The following is a 17,911-nucleotide window of genomic DNA, read 5'->3' as shown; positions in this document are numbered from 1 at the left end:
CAGTCGCGTGGGGGCTGACAACTCAGTGAAGGAATTCCTCTGAAGGAATGGCTGTAATTCCACAGAATGTCATTATGTTGGCTGCGTACGAGACTGTGAAGTACCTGCGTGGGAGTTGCCTGCGAGGTGCTGCCGCTAAGGGCCTCCTACTGGCGTCCTGCGTGGACCTCTCCGGGCATTCCCGCGACTCACCCGGAAAAAAAATTGGTCATGCTCAAAACTTGGCTGCGGTTAAATCGGACTTGCGTGCGCACCTCCGGGCAACTACAGGCGAGATACGCGCTAGGTACTGTCAGGTGCGGACCAACTACGGAGAGCTCCAGGTAGCAAATTCGTTTCCCCGCAAGTCAAGCCGCAAAACCTCCCCAGATGTGGTATGATAAGGCCTTGAGCATGCTCAAAACTTGTTCCGAGTGAGTCATGGGGTTTCGCTCGCAGAGGTACACGCAGAACACCAGTATGAGACCGTTACCAGCAGCACTTCGCAGGCAACTCCAAAGCAGGTACATCTCAGTACCTGTAAGTCGCTCGTAACAGAAAACGGATCGGTTTCAAATCTCTCACGCAGGTCATACGAAATACACGCAAGTAGAAGGTATAAAAGTAGTGCGTGTCTAGTAGGTAAGAAACAGGTGCAAAACTCGCAAACATTCTTGTCCGCCGGCGGAAAATTTCCCTGCGTGCGGAAAATCCCTTCTCGCAACAAGCCCGGTTAGCATGGTTAGCTTGCCCGGAAAGGTGTGACACGGCCTTTATACTGCCGTGTGGGTATACTAGTACTGTTGAATTTGTATTTGACTTGAAATTTGACAAAATATACGCATGTTGTTGATTACTACGTAAATTATCACGCATGCAGGAGTGACTGTTCCTTGGGATATTACTATTGTTACAAATTGGAGTTCATGTTAATGCCATGGTTCGTAATACCATAGTAATGGAGATGGCGTGGCTAATGGCGTGGCGCTCGTCTCTGAATGGCATGAGCGTGGTATGGTCTGTGGGTTCGGGTCCATGCCAAGCCCGACACGTTTGTACGTCAGCAAGGCACTCTGTCCACATTGTTTGGTTGTTTATTAGTAATGTCATAAAGTGAATACAATTACAAAAGTCTTGTAGATTTCTTAGCAAAATGATGTAAAGTGTTCAAACAAGACTTTTATCACCTGGGAAGATATTAAGTCAATGCAATGATTGTAAGTATAGTGTACAACAAATGTGACTGATAAATATAGATCTTCGTCTGGAAGTGATATGTCAAAGGTTGCAATTGAATGATAGGCTGGAGTGAAAACATGATGAGGTGTTCTCTGACGAGAGACTTCTGTGCTCACTTTTAAAGGTGCCCGACGTCCCGATGTCAACTTGGCTGCGGTGCGAGTCTGCTGCTTACTATAGCTACAACTTGACGTACTGGCCTAGCGAAAACCAAGCCGAGAATACAGTCATCGCGTTCGAAGGTGCCAATTCCATCACGCACCATGTCACGGGCTTGAGTCCATGTACGGATTATATTTTCTCGGTGGTGATTGTCAACTCAAGAGACTTGCTCGGACCTGAGAGCCAAATGAGTGGAACAACCGATGCGATACGTAAGTCATGAAATGGGCGTAGGCCGCAGAACTTTTTTTTTCGGATTATACGTTTGTCAACCAACGTTCATTCACCTTGAGCACATTTCCTGCCGCAAAGAAAAACGTATACTTACATGGACAAATGACAATGGTATATAATTGAAGATGTGTGTTCATTTCGCCATTGCCAAGGACGTCAGCTACACGTGTATATTCGAACAATAGCATAATCTCCCTTTTCGTGTGTGTTTTGGTGTGCTTTTTTATATTAATGTAATTCAAATGTTACCAATAAATTATCATGGAAAAAATAGTCATGTATGAAAAGTTACTACAGAGTGGTAAACATCACCGAATTCAACTCATACTGTCATATCTAGGCCTAAAATATTCGTGTGTTTTCATTTAAAACACTTAGGGACTTCCTAAAGACCACAGAAGTAACATGAACGGTTTGTCATTATTTGAGACAGATGATGAAGTGCATATTATCTTCATAATAATTTGTATTTATTCACCACCTGTACTAGATTTTGTAGTAAAGGAAAAGTAATAAATGCAGAATTTTTTGGTTAAATGAAATACATGGTCTACCCCTAACCAGCGCCTGATCCAGTGGACGACCTTTCAACTTCCGCGGAGTCGTATGACATAGTCGACTTGTTCTGGACAGAACCAGCAACAAATTGCTCTCCAGTGATCTACGAAGTCACACGCACCCTCTTGCTGAGGGACCAGTGCGATGACTCAGAATCAGACAACCCGGAAGTCTCTACAACAAATGTCACGTCCTACACCTATGATGACCTGTACGCATACTCAACATACATCTTAACGGTCATTCCATATTATGAGGATCATAAATACCAGGCTATCAAGGCATCATGGACAGTATTCAATTCAAGTGATTCAGGTAATCAACGAATGGTAAAAAGAACGTGGTCATTTGCGTTGTATTTTTTTTAATTAGGCTGTCGAAAAATCACACGCAAGATATTATCCCTCTCGCTTGTATCCGTTTATATCAGACGGATGCGTTCTCTTTTGTCATGTTTTCTTCTCGTGAAAGAAAAAAAAAAACCCGATCTTTTTCAACATCTTGTCAATTCTAACATTTAAAGTGTATCGAGTATATACATGTACACAATAATTCAAGCATGCGAGAGAATTAGCTTTTTAATGTACCTCAGGGAGCGTAAGAAATGAGGTATAATGGGGTATTATTACTTTGAAATGAAAAAAAAACAACAAATATTTTACAAGCAGTCGTCACATTTGACAGTAAAGATGAATTGCAATTGGAACAAATGACACATGGGTGCTAGTGTCAGCGGTTGATCGAAAATCAAAAGAAGAGGACTAAACAAACATCCGAGATGTCTGCTAATCAACGACAAACCTCTCATATGTCTACTTTTCGGGTTAATAAAGCAACGGCGTAAATCCATACTGAGGAGTGGGGGGGGGGGGGGGGATGGTCACCATCACCACGATTACAAGCCCATAACCGGACCGGCGCAGCCTTTTCTTTTTTTTTTTTTTGGGGGGGGGGGGGAGAAGCTTTGGATGCCCCACTCTTTTGCATGAAATATAAAGTGGGAGAAAAGTGGCAGCAACGACATAAAGACTTTTTGTTCTTGTTGCTTTTGTTTGTTTGTTTTTTTTTTTTTTGCTTGTCAGACGACTTTCGGCGGAAAATCAGACCTTAAAAGTATGAAAACATTTTTTTTGGAAATATCCGTGAGAGGGAGCGGAACGACCGAACGGGGGAAGGGTATGTATGGGGGGGGGGGGGTATCCCTCTCCCACACGAGGAAGATTTTGCATTTTCAGACCTGAAATTCAGCGATCTGGTGCTCACTTGTGGTGAAAATTTTGTTTTCTTTTCTTTAAAAAAAACAATAAGAAAATGAAATATTCACAATATATTATTGAATGACAAAATCGTGGTATTTCAGCTCTTGCTGTGCGACATCACTGTGAAGGCCTACTAAATAATGGGGCCTTTCATCGGCGTAGACAGGATTTGATCTTAGGAGGAGCGGTTATGTGAGGGAACGAATCAAGCGAGGGGGAGGGTATGGTAGGGGGGTTTCCCCCTCCTACGGTGAAATCTCTTTGCGTTGAAAATTTTGACATTTTTCAGTCAAAAAACTGCCGTTTGTAGCTATATTCTTCGCTTTGGAAATTAAGGGGGGCACACCAGGCGCAACTGCTGTCAATCACTGGCAGCAACATCAGGAGAATGGCATAGCGATTAAATGCGAGCGAGCGGAGCGAGCGAACATGAAAATTTTAACATTTTACAGTCTAAAAACTGCCGTTTGTAGCTATACTTTTTCGCTTTGGAAATTAAGGGGGGGCCGCATCAGGCGCAACTGCTGACAATTACTGGCAGCAACATCAGGAGAATGGCATAGCAGTTATGCGAGCGAGCGGGGCGAGCGAGCTTGAAAATTTTGACACTTTACAGTCCAAAGACTGCCGTTTATGGCTGTATTTTTTCGCTTTGGAAATTACGGGGGCACACCGGGCGCAACTGCCGGCAATCGGGCAGCAACATCAGAATGGCATAACGATTAAATGCGAGCGAGCGAAGCGAGTGAGCTTGAAAATTTTGATATTTTACAGTCCCACATGTCCTTTGTGGCTGTACTAGTATTTTTTCGCTTTGGAAATTAAGGGGGGGGGGCGCACCGGGCGAAAACTGCTGGCAATTACTGGCAGCAACATCAGGAGAATGGCATAATGATTAAATGCGAGCGAGCGAAGCGAATGAGCTTGAAAATTTTGACATTTTCCAGTCCCAAAAACTGTCGTTTGTGGCTGTAATTTTTCGCTTTGGAAATTAAGGGGGGCGCACCGGGCGAAAATTGCTGGCAGTTACTGGCAGCAACATCAGGAGAATGGCATAATGATTAAATGCGAGCGAGCTTCAAAATTTTGACATTTGACAGTCCCAAAACTGCCGTTTGTAGCTATATTTTTTGCTTTGGAAATTAAGGGGGCGCACCGGGCGAAAACTGCTGGCAATTACTGGCAGCAACATCAGGAGAATGGAATAATAATTAAATGCGAGCGAGCGAAGCGAGCGAGCTTCAAAAATTTGACATTTTACAGTCCCCAAACTGCCGTTTGTAGCTATATTTTTCGCTTTGGAAATTAAGGGGGGGGGGGCGCACCTGCTCACAATCACTGGCAGCAACATCAAGAGAATGGCATAGCGATTAAATGCGAGCGAGCGGAGCGAGCGAGCTTGAAAATTTTGACATTTTACAGTCTAAAAACTGCCGTTTGTAGCTATACTTTTTCGCTTTGGAAATTTAGGGGGCACACCGAGTGCAACTGCCGGCAATTACTGGCAGCAACATCAGGAGAATGGCATAGCGGTAAAATGCGAGCGAGCGGAGCGAGCGAGCTTGAAAATTTTGACATTTTACAGTCCAAAGACTGCCGTTTGTGGCTGTACTTTTTTCGCTTTGGAAATTAAGGGGGCACACCGGGCGCAACTGCCGGCAATTACTGGCAGCAACATCAGGAGAATGGCATACTGATTAAATGCTAGCGAGCGAAGCGAGTGAGCTTGAAAATTTTGACATTTTCCAGTCCTAAAAACTGTCGTTTGTAGCTATATTTTCGCTTTGGAAATTAAGGGGGGCGCACCGGGTGCACCTGCTGTCAATCACTGGCAGCAACATCAGGAGAATGGCATAGCGGTTAAATGCGAGCGAGTGGAGCGAGCGAGCTTTAAAATTTTAACATTTTACACTCCAAAAACTGCCGTTTGTAGCTATATTTTTCGCTTTTGTTTGTCCCACTTTTATTTGAGAACCATCCCCCCCCCCATCGACGCCTCTATACATATTAGGTTGCTTTTGTTAAGTGAAAGATCTGCTGCACACTCTTTGATGAATTAGGGAATATACGTCTATGTCAAAGGTGTACAAAGTTTATCCCTTATCCTGTATAGCGGACCTTTTGCATGTTCATGATTGCAATACAACGATCTGGTGCATAGTTCTGGCGATATTTGGACAATTTTCCATTAAGAAAGTTCGAGATTTGTCCTCATCTCGGGAATTGCTTGGGGGATAAATGATTTGTCTGTCTAAACACTTCCTTTGGGGCGGGGCAAATGCCCCTTTGCCTCCCATAGATTCGACGTCCCTGATCTTCCCTTGGTATGCCCATAGATGTATCCTGACTGAGTCATCAGTCACTGTCGTTTCTCAGGAATGATTCAGGAAATGGAGGGGATTCAATTATGGCGATAAAGTTGTTGTTATTGTTTGTTTGTATGTTTTCGTACACATTTTGCAGATGGTCCACAGTTACTCGCGTCATAACATGTTTACATGTAGACCTATACTATTTGACGTTGTCAACGCCTGAGCCATACCTTACAGTGTATGTCGATGTTACTTTCTTCGCGAGCGAGCGAAGCGAGCGAGCGCTTGAGAAAATTATACATTTTCCTACAAGATAGAATACTGTTCAGCTCTGTTACCTGTCTGAAGGCCGGCGTACAAACGTCATGCAATATGCCAAAATTGATACAATCACATTTCTGCTTCCTCCATTTTTCCCCCTCAATATTCAGGGGGGGATGATTGTACAGGCCATCCCCCCCTCCTCCATTTCAGGGGGGGGGGGGATATATCCCCCCCATCCCCCCCCCCCCCCCCGGGATTTACGCCCATGTAATAAAGTACAAAATACCATACACTCTGGTTTTGTCTTGTGGGTTTCAGAATTTACAGATGAATAGTATGAAACAGTTAAAGAAAATGAGAAAGATCATATTTGAGGTAAATTTATAACTTCATCCTCTAAATGGTCCCTACAAATTGAACAACGCTATAAAAGTATGACATGTTTCTTCTATTGTTTATCACGCTGTTAGTCCCTACAGAGAAACCTGGTAACCTCGCTGCAAACAATGACACAAAACAAACGTTGACCTACGAGTGGATCACACCGCCGTGTAAAACCAGGAATGGAGATGTTTTCTACATGTGTTCCTTCATGAAGCTACAGGATGATGATACATCTACTCCCCCGGAGGAAAACATCACAACTACTACAACTTTAACGTACCAATCTTTACCACATTACACGTCCTATAACTTCACAGTTTGTGCATACACATCTGCTGGAGGGGGTCCTTGTGACAGCATCCAAACCAGAACCCTGCCAAGTGGTACGTATAAATAATCCACATTATATACACGTCTTGAGTCTGGTATAACCGCAGAATGCACGCACAATTATGACGTCGAAATTACCAATTTATGGTTTGATGGAACGTATCGCCTACATGCGTCTTGCCGTAGCGCCCTGTGCAATAATGCCGAATAGAATTACATTGAGGAAGAATATTACACCCACACTAAGACACTTTAATAGTGAAGCCACATTATCGCAATCAAAGTAGATTTTTTTATATCACTATAACCTTTTTAATGTTGTTACTCCCTATTGTAGGCCTATGTATTATGAACAATCAATGTTACACATTGCCGGGGCATTGTTCCTCACATTGCAACAAAATTAATATGTGACCGTGCACCTCAAAACGAACATAAAGTCGCACACACTGATTTTGCGTGAGGACTGAAAATAAGTGAAATGGGTCAACTTAGCCGAACTTGACTTTTTCATATTTTTTGAAAGAGCAGGTCTTCTTTTACACTATGATAACATTTGGTATCATAAAACGGGCAGGAAAGTGTGTTTTTTTAGCAGTTTATCTCGAACATTTTTGGTAGAATAGTGTGATTAGGTGTGTCTTTAGAATCCCTTTTTCATTTCTGAAAAACCTTATTCATACTCTTCACTCTCAACTCTAATAACTTTTGAAAAGATAGTGCTACTGCTTTGAAAGTTAGCATTAATTATGAACAGAATGTGTTAATGAGGCATGCTTAATTTCAGTTTAATCTAATAATCCCTTCATTGTTGTTACTCTGGTGGTTTACTTCCTGTTTTTTTTTTTTTTTGTCCCTTTCATCGCACAGCCAGCACGGTTTGGTAAAGATTAAGCGCTTGAATAGACACTGTACTTCAGAGCCTCTTTTCTCAGTTCACACTTTTCCTGAGTTTGTGTTTGCTTTCCAATATTTAGATAGGTTAGGAGAGCCCATTTGATTTGAGTTATACATCATTTTAAAGCTTAAAGTCTGCTCTTTCAGAATCTGGTCTTGACTAAAAATTCATGTCTGGCGACTTTTTGTTTGTTTTTAGGTGCAGGGTCACATATAGCCTTTGCTAAGACATGCAATTGTTCATGAAGAAAATCATTCAGTGAATAATTATACATAGCTCCGTCTGATTTTTTTTTCCCCACATATATAGCTCCTACTGTTCCACGCGGTGTGGGGATTTTGTCTGAATCTCTAAATCAAACATCCGCAACCATAACGTGGCAAGAACCTGAGCTCATCAATGGGATTCTGATGAAATATACGATACAAGTGAACCCCGGAGAACCAGTGGAGATCACATATAACCTTGAAGAAAGCATGTCCTACCAGTTAGTCGACCTCAATCCTGACACCAGCTATTCCTTCACGGTAACGTACAAACTTAACCTGGGGGTAACCGATATTAGATTGAACTTAAGAAATCATTTCGCTTCCGCAAACATGATAATACTTTCGTTCCTTTATTAGGACGGTGGTCGCATTGTACGTACTGTATATGTATCGGCGTTTTTATGCTGTTATGAGCAAATTATCGCACGAAAGGAAACTGAATTAATGTTCAGGCGCCTTATCATTAATGTTCTCGATGCAAAACTGATCTATCAGCACAAGTAAGAATACAATTTATTTGTACATATTATAATCATATGTTACAGTTGAATGAAGTAATCACACGTTGCGTGTAGTCCCCTGGAAGTCAGGCTTGATGCACAGATGAAGGATCCTCGACACACACGGATAAATGCTCCAATCAGACGTAAATTAGTGGGCGCATAGATTTTTCTGTAATCCACAGCGATACCTGTATAATCCAGACGCTGTGCTAGACGACCGCGTCCAGTCAATGTGGAAATGATAATCCAGCAAGCAATACATCAAATAATGTTCCAGCTAATCGCGGCTTCGATGTAGCAATGTCCACATAATAATTATATAAAAAAATTCAGCCGGCCACGAATATGCGGTGAATCAACTCTCCAACATATGCCTTCTAGGCTTTTCTCCATAAATTATAGTAGGTCTGTAAGTCTTTCCCTTCACATGCTTTCACTGAGAACTTTACAAGTGGAAAGTTCTTTTCAATTCTCGTAAATTCAGTATTGTCATTCATAACAGTACACACGCAAGAAATAAAGAATATCATGTCCAATAAAGTGAATTAATTTTCGTGAAACAAACATTTATGATCACATGGATTTGAAATAGTGACAGGATCGATTGTTAAAATTACACTGAATAGTGTTTTCATTTGCCTGTCATATTGGTTTCGAAGAATTACAGCAACATGAAAGAGATGCGTAACAGTGATCAAGGAGATGATGATTTATACCATTATTTCGTTTATTTTCTAAAAGGTGGCAGCAGTAAGCAACGGAGGGAAAAGCGAATCCGGTGCTGGAGAAGTAACGACATTGCCCATTCCAAGTAAGTGATAGCAGAGACACTTCATCTTCATGTTCACTAGTATTTCATAAGGATATTACATGCCCTCCTGATCACTTTCTGCTAATCGATGATATATCACATAATGTATGTTTTTAATAGGTGGATAAGAATAATGTTACAGGTCAGTCTTCTTTTGTTTCGTTTTTTTTTTTTTTTGGTTTTTTGTTTTTTGTTTTTTGTTTTTTTTTTTTTTTTGGGGGGGGGGTTGTTCATTTTTAATCCGTCCGTGTTATTAAAAAGTCTGTCAGCTATGTGAGAGATTTGTTCTTAGCAGGGCGTCTAGTTTACGGGCTTTCACATGGACATGGTTTTTGCATCACCTCAACATATCCAGTACTAACGTGTACACCGCAAGAATGTAGCAGCCCCTTTACATGAATATTCATTTTGTTTCTGAATGTCGCATGTTTATCAAACCTCCTGATTCCATAATCTTATTTCAATGTATCTATGTTAGCATGAGTATGTAGTGGAAACGATTCTGCAATACAACGTGTATGTGTTCTGTGTGATGTTACCTCTGTGTAAACATTGTAAGTGAAATTGGAAAACAATAGAGGCTTCTAATAATATGAAAATGGTGTCACTTCTTCATCACATCAGTACCTAGAGCTCCCTCCCAGCCGGACGCTTTCAACATCTCGCAGACTTACATTGCTGTTACGTGGACAGCTCCGAATGAACCTGATCTCGGCATTTATGAGATCAATGCCTACGAGTTAGAACTGTCGTCAGGAGATGTGGATCCCGCCATTATAATCCAAGTATTTGATGGTCTCGAATATGAGATGATGTATAATATCACTGACCTGCAGGCAAACACCGTATACACTGTGAAGGTATTGTAATTGTCTTCTGGGCGTTTTTTTTTTTTTAATATCCATCACCTATAAGTAATATGTCCTGGCCCTTGATATTGTGAAAAACTACAGGTACTATGATTATCATAATTCTGTCTTGAAAAAAAAAAGTTTGTTTTTATGAGAATGAGGAACGGAGGCTACATGCAGTGATATATGGAATAGTTATTTGAGGATAAACAGTCAAACCTGTCTAAAAGTAGGAGTTACCTAGTTTAGTCACAGGCTACCGGCCGTATACGGTCCTCCCCCTGCCCAACCCCCCCCCCCAAAAAAAAAAGCCATCTTAAAAACCCTGTCTATACGAAGTTACTTGTCTCTAATTTCTTTTTCTTCTTTTTTTTTTTGTCTCCCTTCTGTATCTATCCATGACCACCATTCGGGCAGGGGATAGTGAGTAGAAATATTCGCTTTTCAGTTTCAGTCAAAGTCTAACGTTAGAGTTGTACAACTGCCAGTGGCTCGTACCTACTAAAATTCCTGTTCACAGCGAGCAACAAGAAGAAACGACAAGCCTTTTGACGAGTGTAGCTCACCTACTCCATACGGATATTTCTTATAATGCGTGATTTGACAAACAGTTAAATGTTGAAGGTCACATGCTAGGTCATTTAAGAGAGATATAACGTCTGTCATCTGTACTCTTCATAGGTTGCAGCCGTGAATGAAGGTGGGATTGGACCCTGGTCAGATTCCATAACAGAAGAAACACTGGCATATCCAAAGCCTTCATCTTCAGGTATACATTGCCACTGCCTTGATCCTTGACGTACACACAATTGTTAGCTTTTTTCCTTTTTTTTAAACAGTCCATCGACATATTTTACACAGTAGATAGTCCGTTTTTCCGAGATATGGAGTGAGATAGTTCTTGCATTTTTTTTTTCTTTTGTTGTGTCCAAATGGAGCTGACAGAGTATGTCAGAATGCGTATCCGGGCAATTACCCTAGGAGGGCAATTACCCCCAAGCTAAATAATGATTAGTGGTAATGTTAGAGTAAAAAGTATAGTTAAGGCTAGGTTTAGGGTTAGGAATTTGTGTTAGGGTTAGGATTAGGATTAAGATTAGGGCCAAGGGAACACTCTTAAAACATCCGAGTCAGAACTGACCCGGAACTGGGTCCGTTGGGGTCACACACCGTTCGGGGTCAAAAATGGCTTGGAATTTGGTCATGAAGACCCCGAATGGGGTCACCCTGACCCAATTCATGGTCATATCTGACCTCATTCCTTGTCATTTCTGACCCGGAACGGTGTGTGACCCAACGGACCCAGTTCCGTCAGTTCTGACTCGGATGTTTTAAGAATGAGGGTCCGGGGTAATTGCCATGGGGTTAATTGTCCTAGACCCGTCAGGAATGTACGACAGAATATGCTGACATAACTAGAGTGCGCCAACAGAAATTTTGTGCGTATCTTTTTTTTTTACGTTAACCTAATACAAATGGTAGAAAAGAAACGTAAACGGCAAAATTACAGTATGGATAGCGATTATCAGCTTACATTTTCATTCACTGGTAGCATTTAAATTTGCACTGAAGTCTTAAAATAGCTTCAGTCAGGGAGGTGCTTCAGTCAACGGGGTAAATCCGTACTGAGGAGTGGGGGGGGGGGATGGTCACCATCACCACGATTACAAGCCCATAACCGGACCGGCACAGCCTTGGGGGGGGGGGGGGGGGGGAGAGAGAAGCATGGTGCTCCCCCCCCCCCCCACACACACACGCACACTTTACAGGGATCGGATGTCCCACTCTTTTGCATGAAATATAAAGTGGGAGGAAAGTGGCAGCAAAATATGAAGACTTTTTTTTCTTGTAGTTGCTTTTTTTTTGCTTGTCAGATGACTTGCGGCGGAAAATCAGACCTTAAAAGTATGAAGACATTTTTTTGTTTTTGAAATATTTGTGAGAGAGAGCGGAGCGACCGGGTTGACGGGGGGAGGGTGTGTATGGGGGGGGGGTGTCCCTCTCCCACACGAGGAAGATTTTGCATTTTCAGACCTGAAATTCAGCGATCTGGTGCACACTTTTGGTGAAATTTTTGTTTGTTTTTCTTTAAAAAACCAATAGAAAATGAAATATTCACAATGTATTATTGAATGACTAAATCGTGGTATTTCAGCTCTTGCTCCGCCTGTGCGACATCACTGCGAAGTCCTACTAAATAGTGGGGCCTATCACCGGCGTAGACAGGATTGGGGGAGCGGTTATGAGATCGTGAGGGGAGCGAAGCAAGCGAGAGGGGGGGGGGAGGGTATGGTGGGGGATTTCTCCCTCCCACTTTGAAATCTTTTTACATTGAAAATTTTGCCATTTTACAATCCAAAAACTGCCGTTTGTAGCTATGTTCTTCGCTTTGGAAATTAAGACGGGCACACCGTGCGCAACTGCTGTAAATCACTGGCAGCAACATCAGGAGAATGGCATAGCGATTTAAATGCGAGCGAGCTTGAAAATTTTGACATAATGCTTTTACATGCTAAAAACTGCCGTTTGTAGCTATACTTCTTCGCTTTGGAAATCAAGGGGGGCCGCACCGGGCGCAACTGTTGTCAATCACTGGCAGCAACATTCGGGAGAATGGTATTGCGATTAAATGCGAGCGAGCGAAGCGAGCGAGCTTGAAATTTTGACATTTTACAGTCCAAAAACTGCCGTTTGTGGCTGTATTTTTTTGCTTTGGAAATTAAGGGGGCGCAACGGGTGCAACTGCTGGCAATTACTGCAGCAACATCAGGAGAATGGCATAACAATTAAATGCGAGCGAGTAAAGCGAGCGAGCTTGAAAATTTTGACATTTTACAGTCCCAAAACTGCCCCTTTTGGCTGTATTTTTTTTTTGCTTTGGAAATTAAGGGGGAGGCGCACCGGCGCAGCTGCGGCAGTTACTGGCAGCAACATCAGGGGAATGACATAACGATTGAATACGAGCGAGCGAAGCGAGTGAGCTTGAAAATGTTGACTTTTTACAGTTCCTAAAACTGTCGTTTGTAGCTATATTTTTCGCTTTGGAAATTAAGGGGGGGGGGCGCACCGGGCACAACTGCTAGCAATTACTGGGAGCATGCGACATCAGGAGAATGGAGAATGACATAACGATTAAATGAAAGCGAGCGAGCTTCAAAATTTTGACATTTCACAGTCCCCCAAACTGTCGTTTTTGGCCTGTATTTTTCGCTTTGGAAATCGAGGGAGGGGGGGGGGGGAACACCGGGCGCAACTGCCGGCAATTACTGGCAGTAACATCAGAAGAATGGCGTAACGATTAAATGCGAGCGAGCGAAGCGAGTGAGCTTGAAAATTTTGATATTTTACAGTCCCAAAAACTGTCCTTTGTGGCTGTATTTTTTCGCTTTGGAAATTAAGGGGGGCGCACCGGGCGAAAATTGCTGGCAGTTACTGGCAGCAACATGAGGAGAATGGCATATGATTAAATGCGAGCGAGCGAAGCGAGTGAGCTTGAAAATTTTGACATTTTACAGTCCCCAAACTGTCGTTTGTGGCTTTATTTTTTCGCTTTGGAAATTAAGGAGGCGCAACGGGCGAAAACTACTGGCAATTACTAGCAGCAACATCAGGAGAATGGCATGATTAAATGCGAGGGAGCGAAGCGAGCGAGCTTCAAAATTTTGACATTTTACAGTCCCAAAACTGCCATTTGTAGCTATATTGTTTGCTTTGGAAATTAAGGGGGCGCATCGGGCGAAAACTGCTGGCAATTACTAGCAGCAACATCAGGAGAATGGCATAATGATTAAATGCGAGCGAGCGAAGCGAGCGAGCTTCAAAATTTTGACATTTTACAGTCCAAAAACTGCAGTTTGTAGCTATATTTTTCGCTTTGGAAATTAAGGGGCCGGGGCGCACCGGGCGCAACTGCTGCCATTCACTGGCAGCAGCATCAGGAGAATGGCATAGCGATTAAATGCCAGCTAGCGGAGCGAGCGAGCTTTAAAATTTTGACATTGTGCACTCCAAACACTGCCGTTTGTAGATATATTTTTCGCTTTTGTTTGTCCCACTTTTATGGGAGAACCATCCCCCCCCCAATCGACGCCTCTACATATGAGGGTGCTTTTGTTCAGTGAAAGATCTGCTGCACACTCTTTGATAAATTAGGGAAATATACGTCAATCTCAAAAGTGTACAAAGTCTATCGAAAGGGATCCTGTATAGCGGAGCTTTTGCATGTTTATGATTGCAATACAACGATCTGGTGCATAGTTCTGGCGATATTTGGACAATTTTCCATTAAAAAAGTTCGAGATTTGTCCTCATCTCGGGAATTGCTTGGGGGATAAATGATTTGTCTGCCTAAACACTTCCGTAGGGGCGGGGCAAATGCCCCTTTGCGCCCCCCCCCCCCCCACCCCTCCGAGATAGAGTCGACGCCCCTGATCTTCTCTGGGTATGCTCATAGATGTATCCTGACTGAGTCACCAGTCACTGTCGTTTCTCAGGAATTATCCAGGAAATGGAGGGGGTTCAATTATGGCGATATAGTTTTTGTTATTGTTTGTTTGTTTGTTTGTTTGTTTGTTTTCGTACATATCTTGCAGATGGTCCCCAGTTACTCGCGTCATAGCATGTTTACATATAGGCCTATACTATAGAAAATTATGTATACATTTTCCTACAAGATAGAATACTGTTCAGCTCTGTTACCTGTCTGAAGGCCGGCGTATACATACGTCATGCAATATGCCAAAATTGATACAATCACATTTCTGCTTCCTCCATTTTTTTTTCAAAATTCAGGGGGGGGGGGGATGACTGTACAGGCCATCCCCCCCCCCCCCCGGGATTTACGCCCATGGATTCAGTGCTGCAATGGGAGTGTCGTCGATAAGTCGAGTGCACACCTCGCTTTCAGTCAGACATTATCCGAAGGCTAATTGTTTGAGTGTTGCCGCAACTCCTTAAGTCCTTAAGCACGACGATGCATTGGCAAGATTTCTTTCTGTCGCCGGCTAGGATGAGCTACCTAATACACAGTGTAGGTTTTGGGGCCAGTAGGACTACCGTCATGCCTGAGTCGGAGATCCGAGCATAATTATTATGACATGGTGCTGAATGCTGAGTCCATCTGTATTGAATTCGTTAAAATGAAACAAACAAACCACACCTTCGTCAGCCTTTAGAATAATTTTCAATGGACCGTCCCGTCTCATAAAAAAAGTGACAGTAAGGAGTTAACCCAGACCTTGGTTGCTTAAGCCATTCTTAGCCAGATTGCGTTTCTATACAAATTTACAAACGTGCGCCCGCTAGCACGATGAACGTTACCTTGATTGGATTCAGCACGTGTGCGCCAGAAAAAAAAAAAAAGGCTACCATGGTCGACAATGAATGAAAGAACAGTGGCGTATCTAGGGAAAACGGCGCCCGGGGCAAGCACGAAAATTGCGCCCCTAATTTCTGAAAAAGTGTTCAACCTCAACCCCATCCCGGTAGGGACTTTAAACAAAGTCCACATGATGCTTTTTCAAGCACTTAAAAGGGATCTTTTGAGGGTGATTTAAATGTAATGAATTTTGATAGATTTTGGCGAGCGAGCGCAGCGAGCGAGCCGAAAATGTTTGTATTTCAGCTTACAAAACATGGAATTCTTGTCATTTTTTGCTTACCAAATCTTACAATTCTAATCAAGATATAGTGACAGCCTTATAGATATCGATTTATACCAAAAAACTGAGGACTTTAAAAGATACTCTAAATTAGTGCTCGCGAGTGAGCTGAAATTTGTAAATGTCCTCGTCATCATCACGTATTGTTCTTATCTTTTTTTTTAATATAAATTTTGGCGAGCGAGCGCAGCGAGCGAGCCGAAAATTTTTGTATTTCAGCTTACAAAACATGGAATTCTTGTCATTTTTTTGCTCATTGAATCTCACAATTATAGTGACGACCTTATAGATAACGATTTATACCAACAAACTGAGGACTTGAAAAAATACTCTAAATTAGTACGAGCGAGTGAGCCGAAATTTGTATATTTCCGCGTGATCATTACGTTTTGTTCTTATCTTGTTTGATTTGTTGTTGTTTTTTTGCGCCCCCCCCCCCCCGTATGTTCGAAACCGTTGACGCCCTCTTTTGATGCAATTGGCGATCGCTTCAGAACGAATGAAATTGCAGCCGCTGCTCCGTGAAACATTTTGCCTGCTAAATATAAAATGACATGATTGTGTGAACACAATAGACACTGTCATTTTGTCACCATCATGTTTTGTTCTTACCTTTTTTTTTTACATAAATTTTGGCGAGCGAGCGCAGTGAGCGAGCCGAAAATTTTTGTATTTCAGCTCACAGAACATGGAATTTTTGTGTGAACACAATAAACATTGTCATTTTGTTCGCGTCATCATCATGTTTTGTTTTCATCTTGTTTGATTTGGTTTTCTGCTCCCCCCCCCCCCCCCCACCATTCTCCCTCCCCCTTCCGGGCGAGTTTTTTTTTTTTTTTTCCTTCTTCTTCTTCTTCTTCTTTTCTTTTTTTCTTCTTCTTCTTCTTCGTTTTTTCCTTTTTTTTCCTTCTTCTTCTTCGTTTTTTTTTTGCGCCCCCAAGGAGTGGCGCCCGGGGCACGTGCCCCCCTTGCCCCCCCCCTAGATACGCCACTGTGAAAGAACAAGGGAAAAAACGAAGCAAAGACCCACACAGAGACTGATAACAATGTCATAAGGACAACATGTCTATTCTTACTCATCACACTACTAATTCTTACACGTAAAATCTTAAAAGTCAAAATAAATCTAATGATAATTACATCATTCTTACTGTCTTTCTGTCCATGTTCATCGTAACTGCGTTCTGTAGCATACATTACAATATCGTCTTTATGTCCATGTTATTCTGAAAGGTTTGGCTGCTGGGCTTGGTGTTGGTATCTCTTTACTCTTGATAATTCTGGTCTCTGGTGGCTTTCTTTTCTTTCGAAAGCGACGGTGAGTAAAACATTTAACGCGCAGCCGTGTTTTTTTTTTTTCGTTGACATATGCAGCAAGTATAGGTTTTCCCGGCCAATTTCGCACTTTTGTCAGTCCATTTGATAAAAGGTTCATTTAATTTAGCGAAAATCCTCGTCACTGCACATTCTGTCATTCAAAATTGCAACTTGTTCGTTCAATTTAGCATTTCGATCAATTAAATTCGCACATGTGTCTTTCGAATTCGTAAAACAGGCATTCAAATTGGCACGTACTCTTCAGTCATTCAAATTCGCCAGCACTGGCGGAAAATGGTATTTCATTCATTCATTCAATTTCGCGTATGGGCAGTCAAATTCCAAACATGTTCATTCAAATTGGCGTAATGTTGTTTCTATTTTGAAAAGGTGAAAACCGTGATTTATACGTATTTAAATTTGAATTTTTCGTTTCATCCACACACTGTTAAGTGTATAGTAAAGGTATCTTTGATCCCATATAACTCAAGTTTGTTGTTCTGTAACACCCCTCTTCTTTCATACATGATATCAGAAGTATACATGCACCAGTGCCATAGATTCAGTTAACTTTCTTATGTCCAGTCATGGCAGCACAAGTTAGATTCAGACGTATCTCTCAAGAAGACGGGGAATCATAGAAGCATTTGAGGGTAATAACCTTGACAAATTGATGGCTAGGAGCTGATCCAAGAACATTATTCCTAATGATGATTAACGCAATATAGCACCCACCAAATGAAACATGCAGATGGAAGGAATCACGATGTAAATTGAAACCTCCTTCTCCCTATTAATGTCAAAACAAACTTAAGATTAATGTATCTGTGAATGAAATAATGCTATCGAACATTATAAACACTTACACATATTTTGAAAGT

At 42.0% G+C, this 17,911-nt stretch overlaps 1 protein-coding gene across 1 annotated transcript in view; it reads left to right on the top strand.

Annotated features, from left to right (window-relative positions):
• Positions 1-17,911, top strand: part of LOC140236607 (uncharacterized) — a 135,524-nt gene that overhangs the window by 71,774 nt on the left and 45,839 nt on the right. Inside the window, 6 exon segments of the mRNA XM_072316530.1 lie at positions 1,343-1,592; positions 2,179-2,335; positions 2,337-2,487; positions 6,606-6,778; positions 15,082-15,086; positions 16,947-17,031. Of these exon segments, the coding sequence (XP_072172631.1) occupies positions 1,343-1,592; positions 2,179-2,335; positions 2,337-2,487; positions 6,606-6,778; positions 15,082-15,086; positions 16,947-17,031 (821 nt within the window).

This window comes from Diadema setosum, chromosome 13 (assembly GCF_964275005.1).
Source record: "Diadema setosum chromosome 13, eeDiaSeto1, whole genome shotgun sequence".
Lineage (NCBI taxonomy): Eukaryota > Metazoa > Echinodermata > Echinoidea > Diadematoida > Diadematidae > Diadema > Diadema setosum.
This window is presented reverse-complemented; position numbering and strand designations above follow the sequence as displayed.